Source organism: Pseudorca crassidens, chromosome 16 (genome assembly GCF_039906515.1).
Source record: "Pseudorca crassidens isolate mPseCra1 chromosome 16, mPseCra1.hap1, whole genome shotgun sequence".
In the NCBI taxonomy this organism is placed as follows: domain Eukaryota; kingdom Metazoa; phylum Chordata; class Mammalia; order Artiodactyla; family Delphinidae; genus Pseudorca; species Pseudorca crassidens.
The window spans coordinates 15,194,122-15,212,306 of NC_090311.1; the positions used below are offsets into that span (position 1 = coordinate 15,194,122).

Below are 18,185 nucleotides of genomic sequence, written 5' to 3' on the forward strand. Positions count from 1 at the left end.
CGCGCAGGCTCAGCGGCCATGGCTCACGGGCCCAGCCGCTCCGCAGCACGTGGGATCCTCCCGGACCAGGGCACGAACCCGTGTCCCCTGCATCGGCAGGCGGACTCTCAACCACTGTGCCACCAGGGAAGCCCACCTCTTATCTTTTTGATAACAGCCATTCTAACAGGTGTGAGGTGATATCTCAATTGGTTTTGATTTGCATTTTTCTGATGATTACTGCTGTTGAGCTTTTCATCATATATCTGGCTGGCCATTTTTATGTCTTCTTTGAAAAATTTCTATGTCCTTTGCCCATTTTTTAACTGGGTTATTTATTTTCTGTTGAATTATTTGAGTTCTTTATATATTTTGAACATTAAATCTTTATTAGATGTATGGTTTACATTCTCTCCCATTCCATAGGTTGTCTCTTCACTCTTTTTTTTTTTTTTTAATCTATTTTTGGCTATGTTGGGTCTTCGTTGCTGTGAGCAGGCTTGCTCTAGTTACAGCTAGCAGGGGCTACTCTTCATTGCAGTGTGTGGGCTTCTCATTGCGGTGGCTTCTCTTGCTGCAGAGCATGGGCTCTAGGCATGCGGGCTTCAGTAGTTGCGGTACGTGAGCTCAGTTGTTGTGGCTCATGAGCTCTAGAGCGCAGGCTCAGTAGTTACAGTGCATGGGCTTAGTTGCTCCGTGGCATGTGGGATCTTCCTGGACCAGGGCTCAAACCCGTGTCCCCTGCATTGGCAGGCGGATTCTTAACCACTGTGCCACCAGGGGAGCCCTGTCTCTTCACTCTTGATTATCTCCTTTGCTATGCAGAATCTTACTAGTTTGACACAGTCTCATTTATCTATATTTGCTCTTGTTGTCTGTGCTTTTGGGGTCACATCCAAAAAATCACTGCCCTGACCAATGTTAAGATTTTTTCTTGTGTTTTCCTCTTGCAGTTTTACAGTTTCGAGTCTTAATGTGTGTAAGTCTTTAATCCATTTTGAATTGATTTTTTAATATGGTGTAAGATAAGGATCTACTTCCATTCTTCTGCATAAGAATAGCCAGCATTATTCATTGAAGAGATTGTCCTTTTCCCATCGTGTGTTCTTGGCACCTCTGTCAAACATCAATTGAGCATAAATGCTTGGATTTATTTGGGGTTATTATAATGTGTCTTGGTGAAAGTCTCGTTATGTTTAATCTATTTGAGGTTCTTTGGGATTTATGGATCTGGATGTTCTTTTCCCTCTCCATATTTGGGAAGTTTCCTGTAATTATTCCTTTAAATGAGCTTTCTGCCGCTTTCTCTTTTCCACGAGGGCAAGCCTGGAGCCTGAGTCTGTGGGTGCAGGCCTGGATCCTAGGTCTGAAGGGCCAGTCTGGCACAAGGATCCACTGGGGTAGGACTGGTAACTGAGTACAAAGTGATGAGCCTGGAACCTGGTCCACAGTGGCAGGCCTGCAGCCTGGTCCATGGGCCAGTTTGGAGCCTGGAACTGTGGGAGCCACCCAGGAGCATGCATCCACAGGGCTTACCTGGCACTGGATCAGGCCATGAGCCTGAATCCTATGGACTGGTGCTGGGGCAAGCCGGGCACCTGGGCCATCAAGTATGGTCATGAGGCTGCAGGGGCTAGCCTGGTACCAGGGTCCACTGGGGCAAGCCTGGTCCTGAGTCTTCTGACGCCTAAGTCCATGGGGGTGGGCCTGGTACCTGGGATCATAGGGGAGGGCCTGAAGCCTGAGTCCACTGGGATGAGCCTGACCCTGGGTCTCTAGAGGCCAGGTCTAATGGGGAGGGTGTGGATCCTAGGTCTCCTGTTTCCTAGGGATATGGGGGACTAGCCTGGAGGCTGAGTCTGCGGGTGCCAGCCTGCAGCCTGAGGCCACAGGAGCCAGTGTGGCACTGGGATATGCCTGGCGCCTGGGTCCACAGGGATCATCCAGGCACTGGGGTTCACTAGAGCAGGCCTGGAAGTAGGGTCCAAAGCAAAATCGGTGCTCATTTCATTCTCCTTCCCCTTTGCAGAGGGTATTTCTCACCCTTTCTCACCGTGCTTCCTGTACCGTGCAGGCTTAGGGGAAGGATGATGCAGGTAATGTGAAACTGTCCTTTCTACCATCTTCAATGAGTGTTTTCTTATTTCTGTGTTCCCCCCACCGCCCCCAACCCGGTGCTATAATCTCTTACCTGGACTCCTTAGCTTTTGTAAAGGTATTTTGTATATGAATGATTGTTCAAATCAATGTTTCTGTGAGGGAATGAGTGCTGCAAACTCCCATTCTATCACCTTGCTGACATCATTCCTAAACATTTCTACCTTAAATATACATAATAATAATTTATGTTCTCAGTTACCAAGCTAATAATATTATAATGTGAAGTAGTTTCAAAACTCCACATCATCTTTTTTTTTTTTTACATTACTGACTGTCAGGATAGAGAAAAATATGTCCCTCCACTTGAGTCTTTAACAATACAGAAATACGATATATAAATCCAGTATTTATTCTAAATATGTTGTACAAATGGTCCTAGAGAGCTTATAAAGAACCCGTAGACCTAGAAATTTATAGTGTATAAATATAACAATTTTCACACAGAAAATACTCAACAAATATTTCTTAAATGAAATTAAAATATTATGAATATTCATTATAACAGTAGATCTCATATCACCTAAGTAGAGTACTGTACACATAGTAGGTAGTCAACAAATTTTCCTAAGCAAGGCCATTAGAACAGAGATGCTTATTTTCCAACATCCAATTCCTGAGACAGAGATAGTGCTTAATAAATAATGTTTCTAATTATAAAAATACACATGCTGCTTTGCCTTGTGTTCATCATATATTTCATACTTATTCTCAAAGATATTTTGATAACAAAAAAGCTATAACATTTTTATAGTTCTGGATAATAACAACAGGAATCAATCCAACATAGCTATTTCAGATTAATGACTGTGCTTCACATTACAGCAACTCTGTCTATATTTCCAAACTATCTATAATAAAAACAAGTCATTTAAAATGAAATATTATTCTCTAAATCATCATGATAAGAATCTGCAAGGAAGAGGAGAGGAACAGAAAAATAAGCAGTTGATAAAACATTTAAAGTAACTATTACGCAGTAAATGAACTGGACAGGCAGTTGAAGAATGAAAGATAAATTACTATATTATGAAAATTTACTGCAGCACACCATAAATCATTGCAACATTTCATTAGCCATTTCTGATAAGTAAATGATCATTTGATCCAGGATACCTGTTTAAAGTGCATGAATTTGTCAATCTTTATTTGCTACAGAAAGGTTACCTTAAGTTTATACAACTGCAATGACTCAGGATATAATTCATTTTATATAAAGATATGCTTAGCGGAATGTCACCTTGCAGAAAATTCCACCTTTGAAATTTTGCTAAAGCTCATATTTCTAATGAAATAAAACATTCTTCATTTACAGGGCAGGCTATGCCACAAACTACTGAATCTAAGTTCGTCATACATCCGAAATAATTGATGGTCTAATCTTTATGACTTACAAGCATATACACACTACTATATATAAAATAGATAACTAATAAGGACCTACTGTATAATCATAAGAAAAAGTGAGCAACTTATGTAAGAAATCTTGAAATATGAAACTTCTAAAATAGCATATTTCAAGTTTAAAATGTAAAAACTAAAAATAATGTATTTTAAACAAGGAAAATAGCAATAGAGCTCAAATGCCAAACACTAGTACTTTCTAAAAGTCAAAGAATGTGGATCTACCAATAAGACGCTCTTTATAAGTTATACATATTCAGTAGAACTAATTTCCAAATGTTCATTGATAACTGAATCTCAATTTTGTAATTAAAGAAATGAAGCTCTTGGTAGTACAAGAATATAAATAGATCTTAAATTATGTTGTATGCTCCATATGACTAAAAATAAAACTTTACAAATAACACCCTGTCAATATTGTCTAAAATATTTTTTAAAAATCAACAGATCTCTCCTAGATGACACCACTTGCATCTTATCCTCAACCGTAAGGCTGGTAGCTCTCAAACAAGGCAAATTAAGAGAAAAAACAGAGGCACTTCTCTGACCTCCTTACAAATATCTTCATGTGCTGGCCAACTCAAAGTCCTGCAATAATTAACTACAGCATTACTCTAGGAAACTCCTTAAGTCCACGTTACTGGTCAGGTATCCATCCTCTACCTTCATACATCACCCTGTGTGCATCTATCATTGCAATTATCACACTTTGGTATGACTGTGTTTGTATTTCTCCCCCATAAGCTCTTTAACAACAGTGATTGTTTTTGATCTCTATATTCTCAGCAAGCAGTAGACTGCCAAGTACAATGAAGGTGCTCAATAAATTTGTACTAAATGAACGAAGATTAGCCCATCCTTCCCAGAAATACAGCTTCAGTTCACACAAAAATGATTTTACAGATCAATTTTTCATACAAATTTAATTATTATAGTTTTTCTTTTCCCTATTAATATCAAGCATATAACAAATGTTTGACAGCCAAGTATCACAATGTGATATCCATGTAAAACTTTTGAATATTTATAAAAACTGGAGGTATAATAAATTTATCAATTTTATTAATGGGGGAGGGCTTTGACTCTACAGATATAAAATGGCATTAGAAATTAAATTATCTGTATCAATACTCATGAGAAATACACACACTAATACCACCACAAAAATTATGGCAGGCAATAGTAATGAACTGAATGTTCATACAAACATTTCAAAAGAGTATGTGTTTAAGTCCCTCTAATTTTTTAACATTTATACAAAACTTTTCTTATATCACTTTTTAAAAATCAGATGCTTGTTCCCCTGTTGTTAGCAAAAGGAAAATCAGTAACATATATTCCTATTCTTTAGCATAAATCAGAAATGATCTTAAGAAGGAAAAGGTCCTAGTATAATTAGTGGGGGTGGGTGGAGGAAGGCTTTGTAAAGTGGAAAAATTAAAACACTATTCTGGGGCAAATATTTTTCTACAGTCAATATCAATATTATTAACTATTCATCGAATAAATTCATTTAGTTACTTAAGAATTCATTATCTAATTAATGATTCTTGGAAATAGTAGTTACAGCAGTAGTGGAAACAGACATACAAAAATAATCTTTAAAACGCAAACAATAATAATGATAACTTTAGTAAACACTAAGAAATAAAATGTATCTATGCTCTTCACATACAATACCTCATTTATTTCCCACAATAAACATATAAGGTAGCTATGATTACTATATCCCAGTTTACAGATGAGGAACATAAACTGGGGAGGCTAACTTGCTACTAAGCTGTGGAGGTAAGCAGTATGTCCACACTGCATGCTCTCCATCATTTTGATACGCTGTCCTCAATGCTGCTTAAAAATCAGCTATACCAAGGAAGTATTACTTAACTGTTTCAATAGCAAGCAATTGGTAATCTTTGCTCTGAAAAGTTTTCAAGCCAAAACCATATCCACTGCACTGCAGAGTGGAGTTCTGTAGCACCAACAGACCCTTGTCCAATAAAAGCCATAACCTAAGGTCAAAAAAAGTCATTGAGATCTAACATAGTTTTCAAAGAAATAGTTGAATTATAGCCATATCTCCATTATTTGTATAGAAATCATGTCACTTTGTGGATTATTTACCACAGGGTGTCTGTGTGTGTGTGTGTGTGTGTGTGTGTGTGTGTGTATCTTAAACATTGGCCAAATCTTGTACACACCTCAGATCTGAGGTATTTATTATTGTTTAGCTTTATCACTTACCTGATCTATACTGAGCTCTAATTTTATTTTGACACAAAATACAAAAATCTTCAATGATGCTATGACAGTTTATATTATCTTAGTATATTTCAAGTATGTATATGAACTAAATAAGTTATTTTAAATTAGATTTAGTAAATTATTTCTAAATCTCCTACAACTTAAGAGTTGACTATATTTTTTCTTTTCTTTAACTGACGTATAATTGACATATAACATTATATTATTTTCAGGTATACAAAATAATGATTCAGTATTTGTATATATTGTGGAATGATCACCACATAAGTCTACTTAACATCTGTCACCATACACAGTTTTCTTGTGATGAGGATTTTTCAGATCCACTCTCCTAGCACGTTTCAAATACATAATACAGTATTATTACCTATAGTCACCATGCCATGAATTGCAGCCCCATGGCTTATTTTATAACTGTAAGTCTGTACCTTTTGACCCCCTTCACCCATTTTGCCCACCCTCCACCCTTGCCTCTGACAACTACCAATCTGTTCTTTGTATCTTTGAGCTTGGTTTTTTGTTTTTTCATGTGTATTCCTGTTTCTTTGTTTTAAATTCAACACAGAAGTGAGATCACAGGGTACTGAAATCTTGCCATTTGCAACAACACGGATGGCTCTTGAGAGCATTATGCTAAGTGAAATGAGTCAGAGAGAGAAAGAAAATGATCTCACTTACATGTGGAACCTAAAAAAAAAATCCAAAAACAATATATATCACAATATTACAAATATCAAATCATTATGTTGTCTACCTGAAACAACACATCAAATATACCTCAATTTTTAAAAATGTCCTCAAGACATTTCAAGTAAGTATCTAAATAAGATATTTCAAAACAATATTTAGTAAATTATTTCCAAATCTCCAACTTAATATGTTCTTAAGAGTTGACTGTATTTTAACATCCCAAGAACAGAAAATACTGTGAGTTCCTATTAAAAATTTCTTATAAAATGATATTTGACATTATTTCCAAGGAAATATTCCATTTTCTATGGACCAACTCTCTAGGAAATTCAAACTGTTCCCAAATGCTGTATGTTCCAAATCTCCCATGTACTTTAAAAATCAGTTTAAGTCCTGTTAACTATTTGTATATTATTTCAAGCAAATCTATACCTAGGAAAATAGTATAATTCAAAAATTTAACCCACAGAACACACACACAAAGATACATATATACAAATATAGCCAATGTGTTGGTCTAGTGTTCTAATTATAAGGGACATCCCAAAATTATTACACTACAAAACAAATTCTTAAATTATATGCACAAGTTTTAAAGTATATTTAAAGTATATTTATTCATATGAGATGTCTTCTTGGTAAGATAATGCAATGGTTTACTGAGCAAAACATGAGATGAGTAATTTAGAAAACTTTATTACCAAAGAAATCAGTTCTACACTTTTACTTCGACGATTTAGTAAAATAAATGTATTAAAAAACAAAAAGAGGCTGAATGAACCATTGCCAATGGTTACAGGATTATCAGCATATTTCCATAATAAAAACAAGTATAGTTGTTACCTGTTGCGTATACTTCTGTATTTCATCCAGTACAAATTCTACTTCTTTCGAGGTTGTTAATGAAGCAAGATTTCCACTAAGATTATAGCAATAAAGTTTTGCATTGTCATAGTTTTCTCTACTGGAATTAATTCTAAGACAAGCATCCCCGATATGATTCCATCCTTCTCCACAAAGATGAGCTAGTCAAAAAAAAAATTATATCTTATTTTTAGATTACCAAAAAGCATGTGTATTTTTCAATTATTTTAGAATTCTAAATACAACTTCGGTATTTGTTTAAATAATTTTAACAATAAAAATTTAAATATATCACTATAACATACCAAACTAAATGTGTCTAATAGTTTGATGAAGAACAAGAAGATCCTAATTTTTTCTTTAATTCTTAAACATAAGAAAAGCTACGGCTCTATAACATCTGTTAAAATGTGTTGACTCTTAGGTTTTCTGTGTAAACCTAGTGTACTGGCATATGGTTTCTCAGCAAGTAAAATCACTACTGCACTTATGTCCCAAAGTGCAATTTATATAATACAAGATCACTTTAATAGAAAAATAACCAGCACATAACAAAAGCAATTTCAAAGTTATCCTACAAGTGTAGCTAATTGTCCTCTAAATCTAATTTCCATAGCCCAGGTGTACGATTTTGATATAAGCTGGGTTCTTTGATTCTTTAATTATAACTGTGGGGCGAGAAGTCTCATTTCATTTACGTTTAGTAAAGAAGCTATAAGCTTTGCTTTCTAGTATTTATTTTTACACAGTCATTCAGCTCTTTCGAAAGTTTAAACATACCATTCAGTAACAGTGGTTTATCCTTAGGGTCCAAATTGAACTTAAAACAGTGCCTATTTTCTAAACATGGATTTATAAATACAATATAAAGTTATGCTCTAGTGTGCATTAATTAACATTGCAGTGTTTTATTAACACACCGATCTATGAAGTTTCACTACATTTTAGTTTCCACATCACTAAATATATCAGTGCCTCTTGCCCTTTCAGCCTTGGATGCATTAATACAATCTTTATGGAATTATTATAAAGCAGCAATTCTCAAATATTCTGGTCTCAAGACCCCTTTAACTCTTAAAAATTATTGAGAACTCCACATATTTTTTCTCTTATGCATTTTATATCTATTGGGTTTGATCATATTAAAAATAAAAACTGATCTTTTAAAAATATACTTATTCATTTAAAATTATAATTTAAATTTTTATTACAAACACACTTCTCCAATTTCTGGGATGTCTTGTCCCTTTATGCTATTATAGGCTTGAAGAAGATGTACCATCAAATTTTCTCCTTAGGAGCAGTTCAAATCAGGTCCCTGGCATCAAAAAATTGACATGGGTTGATAAATAAATAGGGCATGGATAGGCAGAGAGATCAGGAATAAAGCAGAGGAAAACGTGTATCATAGAATCTAGGGTGAGGGTATTGGGTATCCTCTCTACAATTTTTTCAGTTTTTCTATGTTTGAAATTTTTCATAATAAAATGTTGGGGAAAAATATAACAACTTAAAATAAATAGCATATTTAATTTTTTAATTATAGTCTCCAAAAACCAAAATAGTGAAAAGTGTGGCATTGTTTTATAAATATTTTTGCAAATCTCTTTAGTATTGGTTTAATATAACTGTATTCTCGTATCTGCATCTACATTCAATCTATTGGAATCATGTATTATGTAGCCTTTGGAAAACTATTTACATAGCAAACCTATAACAGAATGAGAATCACAAAAGCAAATAATATCTTAGTATTACAGGGTACTCTGGTTCTTTAATAACTGCTGTCCTGTTAAACTAGGTAATGAGAATAACACACGGTGCTTGGAACACAGTAACCCCTCAATAAACTGGAGTCATTTAATAAGACTTTCAAACATGTCTGTTTTCATTTTCGGGCTACACATATAGCAATCTTCCTTGTCTTCTGAAATCTAAAGTACCAAATCACTTTAAGGAAAGAGTGCAAAAGTTTTGGTTAAATTTCGGCTGTTTCTTTCCTTACTAAATCAAGGAAGGATTTGCATTAGTTTTGCCTGTCGCTTTTTTTTTATAAGATCAAAAATACCTGGTTGATAAATCATACAAATGCAAACAACGCATGGGCCTTTGAAGCTAAACTAAATTATAGCACTGACCCAAATGTTTTGATGTTTTAGGCTTCCTAATTGAGCATTAACTCAGCTTTAGAGTTAAAAGGATAGCAGTTAATTTTTTCAATAAGTTTAGTTAGACAAATTCAAATTGCCAATTTTATATGAGATCAATGGGAAAAATGCAATTCACAAACTTTCATGGAAAAGTGCAACTACTATACAGACTGGGCCCTCCATTTAGAGCATTCACTTCCTTGAGACAAGCTGAATGGAAACCAAACTATATATATACCAAGCTGGTTCTTAGTAAATATGAACACAGGACAAGGTAAGTTAGTACATAATAAAATATTTTATTCTATTTATTATTCTCCAAAATAATAGCCTGGTCAAGTAGAACCCTTATACCAAACCAAAATATTTTCCCAAGCAATGAATAGATGGGTACTACCAAATAAAACTTCACTATTATTTTTCCAAATTTCCACTGGTAATCTAATTCCCTTCTTATTGAGTAATATTCCTTTAAACATATATATTCCTTCAGTCAAATCTTATTTTAGTCTAGCATTTTCTTTGTCTTTTTAAAGAGACTTTATAAGTATTTTTTCTGATCTACATGTTATTTTTAGATTTTAACACTTAGAAATCATTACTTTCAAGTTTAGTGTCATATCACTAATGCTTCTCAAATCCTGCCTACTGCATTAATATTCTCTAATTTACTCAAAGTGAACACACATGCATATATCACTATTTAAAAGCTTCAAAAGTCAGCACATAGAGAAAATTCCAAAACCTCAATCGTACTTTTAAAGGCAATCTAATTTTTATTTTCTCACATGAACTTATATAAGAAAGACTTAAATCCTGTGATGGAATTTTCCAACACTTTCTAGAACTACATAGGTTCAGAAAATTTTTCTATGAAAGAATTTAAAAAAAAAATCATGATATAGAAACAGGCAAAAAACTGAACAGAAATAGAACTCCCAGTTATTAGTCCCCTCTGCCATTTACAAGTCAGGCACCTTGAAGCAAGTCACATAGCTAGTGTGTCTCAGCTTATCTGTATAATAAGAAAATGGAACTGGTTAAATATCTATACACGTTTTCAATTTTCTGCTTTTCTCTTTCATATTTGAAAGAAAGAGTACTTAGGGTCCACTAAGAAGAGTGTTAGCTATAAAAATTAAATTGAAATTTCTTTTTAATGAGTTTTGGGACTTCCCTGGTGGCACAGTTGTTAAGACCCCACACTTCCAATGCAGGGGGCCCGGAAACTAGATCCCATATGCATGCCACAACTAAGAGTTCACATACCACAACTAAGGAGCTGGCAAGCCGCAACTAAGGAGTACACATGCTGCAACTAAGGAGCTGGTGAGACACAATTAAGGAGCCTGCCTGCCACAACTAAGACCTGGCACTGGCACAACCTAATTAATTAATTAATTATTTTTAAAAAAATAAATAAAATGAGTTTTGCTCTGGTTTGCAGAACTTAGATTCTCATTAAATCATATAACAATTACTAGAAATGTTTCAATTTGTAACAAAAAAGCAGTCAGTAAAAAACAGTTCCTGAAATTTAAAAAATAAAGGGCACTTAAAAAATAAAATCCAATGTGCTAAAATGTTAACATTGCTAGATCTGGATACTAAATACTTTTTATTTTCTATGTTTTTAAGACATAATTTTTTAATTGAACAGTATTCTGATCAAGTCAATAGCATAATAAATACAAGAAACCTTGAACATCTTAAAAGAATTAGAAATGAACATACAAACTTTTCTTGTAGAAACACTGCTATCATTACTCCAATATTATTGTTTATTTGCTACTGATTTAATTTTAGAAAATGGAATGTTCTTACTAAACGTTCTTTACTATAATGGCATTCATCTGTGGACTATAAAACTCATTTACCAAATTGAAATCTTTACCTGGTAAAGCCTGGCACTCCTGTTGTCTCTGATCCCACTGGCAATTCAAGTTTAGTGAACAGCTTTTACAGCTGGTAAGTTTGTTACAAATCTGCTCATTTCTCACATGACATTTGGTATAGTTTTTCACAGACTAGAAAATTAAAAGATAAAGCATGTTATTTTTCACCTTTGTACAGCAATGACTCTTAAACTTCAGTGTACATATAAGTCACCTGGTGAGCTTTACAATACAGATTTCTAACACCAAATCCAATTGCACTGAATCAGAATTTCTCTTACTCATTTCTTTATTTAAACAAAGTTCTTCGAATTAGAATGTGTGCTTACTGGAAAAACGTGCAAATTACACAATTTGAAACAGAAACCATGTAATGAAAACCTATTCTATTGAATCTGATAACAGGTTTCCAATTCAATAAATAAAGCCAATGCACAAAGTCATTTCTTTCAATGATCACATGAAAGAATTCTAGTCATAATAAAACTATCATACAGATCCTTGGGAATGAAGTAGAAATGATGAGTAGAAAAACTTAAAGAGATGTTTTATCAAAATCCAATAAAATCTAAAAAGACAAATTATTTTCTCAATAACTCAAACTAATTTTACTTTCACAGACATTAAATAATGGTTTTGGTTAATTGATGTTTCTCCTGTATGTATCTGTCACATTTCCATAATGGAGGTTGAAAATAACCTGCAAAAGTTACATTTTGATCAGTCCTATTATACAACTATCATATTTCAACTAATTCCAGCTCTAAGAGGTTAAAGGTTAAAAAAGAAAAAAAAGGCAACATAGAAACTGTGGTGTGAGTTCCCTGCACATACCAAGTTTCAATATTTCACATAATATTTTTAGCATCTATGATAATGAAAATCAAATTCTAAAATTTTGGGCTCAACTCTTCCTGTTACTCTTTTTTGAGAAAAAAACAAAAAGGAAAAAACACATGCTGCACCCTGAGGCCCCTTTTATTTCAGTAGGCAGACATACTTACCTCAGGCTTTCTCATGTAAGGGTGTTAAATAGTTTTCTTCAACCAAAAAACTTAACAGTTAAAATTTGCTTATAACTCGCCCATATATAAAAATGGTTGAAGCAATTTTTATCCTCTTAGATATATACTTTAAAATGTCACCCATCAAATATTTATTTATAAACTACTATACTTTCCAACATAAAATACATTGCGGTCACCTCCATTTCAAAGATGTTAATTTCTTTAGAGCAAATTGCATATACTATAAGGTCACAGATTAAAAGTACATAGATAGGGACTTCCCTGGTGGCGCAGTGGTTGAGAGTCCGCCTGCCAATGCAGGGGACACGGGTTCGTGCCCTGGTCTGGGAAGATCCCACATGCCGCGGAGCGGCTGGGCCCGTGAGCCATGGCCGCTGAGCCTGCGCGTCCGGAGCCTGTGCTCCACAACCGGAGAGGCCACAACAGTGAGAGGCCCGCACACCGCAAAAAAAAAAAAAAAGAAAAAAGAAAAAAAGTACATAGATACTAATGTTTATCTTACTCATCCTAAAATAATCGCAGAAGAAATATTTTTTTAAAACCCAAACTACATTGCAACTCTTATTCAACCATCACGTTTTCATTAAGAACATATAAATTTTCTTAATGTTGTTTTTCTGATTCATAGCTTTTTGTTCTCATATAGTATATAAATCTTAGTATTATTATATACAATTATTATAGTTCCAAACATCTGTTAACTAAAAATAAATTTACTTGAATCATCTGATAAATAAAATAACCTATAAAAAAGACAAGAGAATGGCTAACAACATGTTAGAATAAGAGAAAGAATAACAGCTTAATGCCAATCTTTAGAATAACAATGGTAACATCAGAGTCACCATCCAAATAACTCAACTGCTCTTCATTAAGAACGGTATAATTGGGACTTCCCTGGTGACATAGTGGTTAAGAATACGCCTGCCAATGCAGGGGACACAGGTTCAAGCCCTGGTCCAGAAGATCCCACATGCCACGGAGCGACTAAGCCCGTGCATCACAACTACCGAGCCTGCGCTCTTAGCCCGTGAGCCACAACTAATAAGCCTGCATGCCACAACTACTGAAGCCCGTGCACCCAGAGCCCGTGCTCTGCAACAAGAGAAGCCACTGCAATGAGAAGCACACACAGCGCAACAAAGAGTAGCCACTGCTCGCCGCAACTAGAGAAAGCCCGCGCACAGCAACGAAGACCCACTGCAGCCAAAAATAAATTTATTTAAAAAAAAAAAAGAACAGTATAATCATTTATTGATACTGAAACAGTACAAAAGATGAAATTATATTTCAGTCACACACAGGGCCAATTTATTCAATGATGGAAGAAAGCTGACTGTTACTTTGAAACATGGCTGGCATTTTTTGGCCTAATGAACCAGATGCACATTAGTAAACAGACTGTGAAGCATAACCATTACTCTACTCATCTTCATCCTACTATATTTAGATGTAAATTTAAAATGAAAATCTGTAAGAAGTAAGGTTATTGGAGCTATTAGAGCACAAAATATGCAACTTGCAGTAACTATGACTAAATAATGAAATAGAATCTCAGTGGACATCATTTACACTAAAATCTCATAGACCTTTCTGTATCCATTAGCATTTGGTTTAGCTTAATCATCAGACATTCTGATAAAACCGTCCAAAAGACATATTATATCAAAGTCTAAATTACAAGTGAGTACCATCTGCTCACTTATACTATCTCACCCAGTACTTTCCTTGTTAACACATCATTATCAAAAATAACTCTAAAGCAAAAGGCCACTTTTAAAAATGAACACTTGATAACAATTTGCATAATACAATTTTTGAGATATGTGTATTTTCATATAGTGTAAATGTCTAAACACAAATTAACTCAGTTACCGAACAAATTTTTAAGTAAAATCTGCTTGCAATTTTTATCTAATAACGTTCTCCATTTTAGTCCCTTATTCCTATATTTTATTTTACTTACCTCCTACTTCCACATTATTCACTAATGTAACTCCCATTACATGAATATTATGCAAGTATAAAAAATAATTCAAATTTTCAAAGTGAGTCATGTCATATTAACATTAAAACTCAAATAAAATTGAGGTATCTATTATCATTACAGCAATTCATATCACTGAAAAGTATACACCAACACAGTATGTATGAAAACAAAAGGGTTCAATCTGATTAGTCAATAATTCAATATTTTCTTTCATTTTAAGTTTTAAATATTATTTTAGAATAGAATCATACAACTAAGTATTTTGAAATATGACTGGTTACTAAAGAAAAATTTTAGATGATAAAATAAAAACTTATTACTTAGTTTTCAAATTCCCTTTTCTTTACCTTTTACTTCTGCCTGGTATCTTGAAAAACAAGTGGATAGTTTTCTTGATTAATAAAAATTCAGAAAAATAAAAAATAATATGTATTTAGTTGAAAATCTGTCTGCACACTATTTAGTTATTTAAGCTATACTCCAATAAGAGAATCTTTAACCCTACTAAACATAATTGTTAATACTTTAAAATTTTTTTTCCTTCAACTTGTTGACATCCTCTAAAAACATATGGGACATTTTGATGCTACCCACTTAAAAGGTTAATTTTTGCTGCTCTTAATCCATTTTAATCTATCATCAATACTAATTTTATTATTTTTTCAATACTCTTATCTATAATAGGGTTCTCAGCCTCATCACTAGTGAAATTTTGAGCCAGACAATTATTTTTTGTGGGAGGGCTGTTCATTCATTGTAGGATGTTTAGCAGCATCCCTGGCTTTCTCCATAGTAGATGCCAGTAGCAGCCCCACAGTTGTGACAACCCAAAAAATACGCATTGCCAAATGTCCCTCTGGGGGACAATATTGCCTCAGAGAACCAGAGATCTAAAGACAGATAAAAGGAAAACTACCACTGTCAATACTTCAGATTAAACTCGCACACAAAGTGTATAAACAAAACCTAAACCACACCACTGTTCATGCATGTCTGACAAGAATCTCACGGATATGACTTATATAATATAATCCTTATATAATCCTATTTTCATCAGCACAGAAGACAATGTTTATAGCTACAGTCTTTTCTTAAAAACAATTTTTGAAAGGATTTTCCCAACCTTATTTATGAAAAGAAGTAAAAGTTTCCAGATTCAAAATGGAATCTAGACTGACAAATATGAGCAAGGAGCTACAAGCTGAATTTACAACATACCAGGAAGTAGGTGATTTCCTACATACTTTCTAAATGTCTTTTTTTTTTTTTTTGAAGTATAGTTGGTTTACCACATTGAATTAGCTTCAGGTGTGCAACATAGTGATTCAACATTATTAAAGATTATATACTCCATTTAACATTCTTACAAAACAATGGCTATAACTCCCTGCGCTGGACAATATATCCTTGTTGCTTATCAATTTTATACATAGTAGTTTGTATCTCTTAATCTCATACCCCTATTTCACCCTTCCCCCTTCTAAATATCTTGATAAGGAAAGTGCTATTTTGTACAGTGGTACTAAATGGTAAGCTAACGATTATGAAGTAGCATGTTAGCTACAACATCATTTACCCATAAATACTAACCATACTGCAGTTACTGTTTGATGAAATGCATTTCTTGTCATCGCACCACTGGCACCCATTTGTATTGGCAGTACAGCTGGCACAATCTGCATATCTGTAACATCTGTCATCAGAAGCAGCTGTGATACAAATGAGAGAACATATCAGGATGAAAAAGAAAATGTCAAACGTCTTAATTCACATATTTTTAACATCTGTTAAGAATCACTAAGACATTTTTAAACCATAAATATAACCATCAATATCAAAATAAATTCTTCAACATGAACTCAATTTTGTAATTTAATTATATTTAAAGGGATTTAGATACCTCCTAGACTCATCTTTATTCAGTCTACCAGGATCCTACAGCCATTTAAAATTTACACATTAAAATAAGTAATTAATTAAAATTTACACATTATGGAGGGAGAAAAAGATTTAGAGGTATTTTACTAAACAAAATGTATTACTATATATCTAAAAGAAAACATTATAACAAATACTCATTGCTTATTATTCTTCATAAAGATATTTAGAGACATGACTTATTATAGATTAGCAAAACTTGATTTGTTAATTGTAGCACCAAAAATGTATAAGAGCCCCACTCATTTAAAGAAAATTGAACAATTTTTATCCAAATCATTCCTCATAAATAAATACTTATTAGTAATTATTCATAAGTTTGATTTATTTATTCAATATTTTATAAGAAATATTAAATTATAACAAAACTCATCAAAATTCTAGAAAATTTTTAACTTTATGGTCTGCCTTGGCAATAATTCAGAAAGAAAAAAACTACCAAATGCAGAATAAATTACTTCTTTTGTTTTCTTTGAAGCATACAGTATATCTTAGACAGGGTGTATTTGAAAGCATTTTTTACTTACATATGAAAATAATTCATATATATGGCCATGTTACATATACAAATTGATATATAAATATTACATACAGAATTCAAAAAAGAAAACTAAAAATAGCTAATAAAGATATTAAATTACTAATCACTGCTAAATTCAAACATTAGAATTCCTAATTAGAGAATTATGAATTTTTAATTTCTGAAAGCTACTAAGGTAATTCTTACAAGCAGAATGCATTTCCATTTCTAGCCAAATAAAGAAACTTTGTTCCAAATATAAGAAAGAAAAAAAATGTTTACCTGTTTTCAGAGGGCACTTTGCTCTAAGAATATTATTAGTATTCCCAGACTCCCAAGATTCACAGTGATTTTTATTCCAAATACATTTTATCCCTGGACCAGCATTTTTACAAAGTTCTTCATCTCTGAAAGCCTTGCAATTTGGAGGCTTGTATACAAGTATATCATTAAGGAGTACACTAGAAAATCCTCCAAATATATACATGGACCTATTAGAGACAAAATAAGAATCTTAAAGGAACAATATTAAGAAAAGTCTCTGTCTAATGTGTTAGTTTTAAAAATAAATTTAAATACACATTTTACATTATCTTATCTAGTTAGGAAACAATTTTTTAGAAATATATAGTAGCTGTATATACTATAATAAGATACACTTTAGACAATAAGATATACTTTAGAATTGCTATATAGAATTACAATTTTTGAATACAAAGAATTTAGAAATTAGATATAGAGTTCTTCATATAGTGTTTTACTATCCTCTTGTAAAATAAAAAGACCAAGAGTAAAATTATCAAAAAGATTTTCAAAGTTTCAATTTGAAAAGCCCAGATGATTACTCAATTAATTAATACTACCAATGCCAAAAAATTTGACATGCCCTCAAAACAGCCTAATTTTTGTTTCTAAAAATATTATTAACACAATAAATGGAAAAGATCAGAAAATGCTTCAAGAATATCTTTTATTATTTAAAAAAAGTAAAATAAAAATCAACCAAATGCAGTTTTCAACAGAGAAGCCTAGAGGTTTTATGTTTACACTCTGAATTTCATTTATTTCAGTTTCAAAAGCTAACTGATATCAGTTACACAGCTTCATTGTGATTAAGTTCTGACTACTTTTAGTATTATATTGGAGAATTTTTACATAATTAGAATAAGGTAGTAATAAAATGAACTTATGAAAAATGTCATGAATTACAAAGTTTAAGCTAATGAATGATCTAGCATATTGTTTACTGTCACAAGTCCACATTAACGAACTTGTGCTATAGAAATAGCAAAATCGTAATAACTTAAA

General features: G+C 33.0%; 1 protein-coding gene across 2 annotated transcripts in view; it reads right to left on the reverse strand.

Moving 5' to 3' along the window:
- ATRNL1 (attractin like 1) overlaps window positions 1-18,185 on the reverse strand; it is a 682,506-nt gene that overhangs the window by 531,648 nt on the left and 132,673 nt on the right. For both annotated transcript variants that reach the window (XM_067709302.1, XM_067709301.1), the window contains exons 12-15: window positions 17,160-17,368; window positions 16,010-16,128; window positions 11,401-11,533; window positions 7,336-7,517 (exon numbers count right to left, since the gene is read on the reverse strand). In XM_067709302.1, the coding sequence (XP_067565403.1) occupies window positions 7,336-7,517; window positions 11,401-11,533; window positions 16,010-16,128; window positions 17,160-17,368 (643 nt within the window). The remainder of the gene's footprint in view (window positions 1-7,335; window positions 7,518-11,400; window positions 11,534-16,009; window positions 16,129-17,159; window positions 17,369-18,185) is intronic.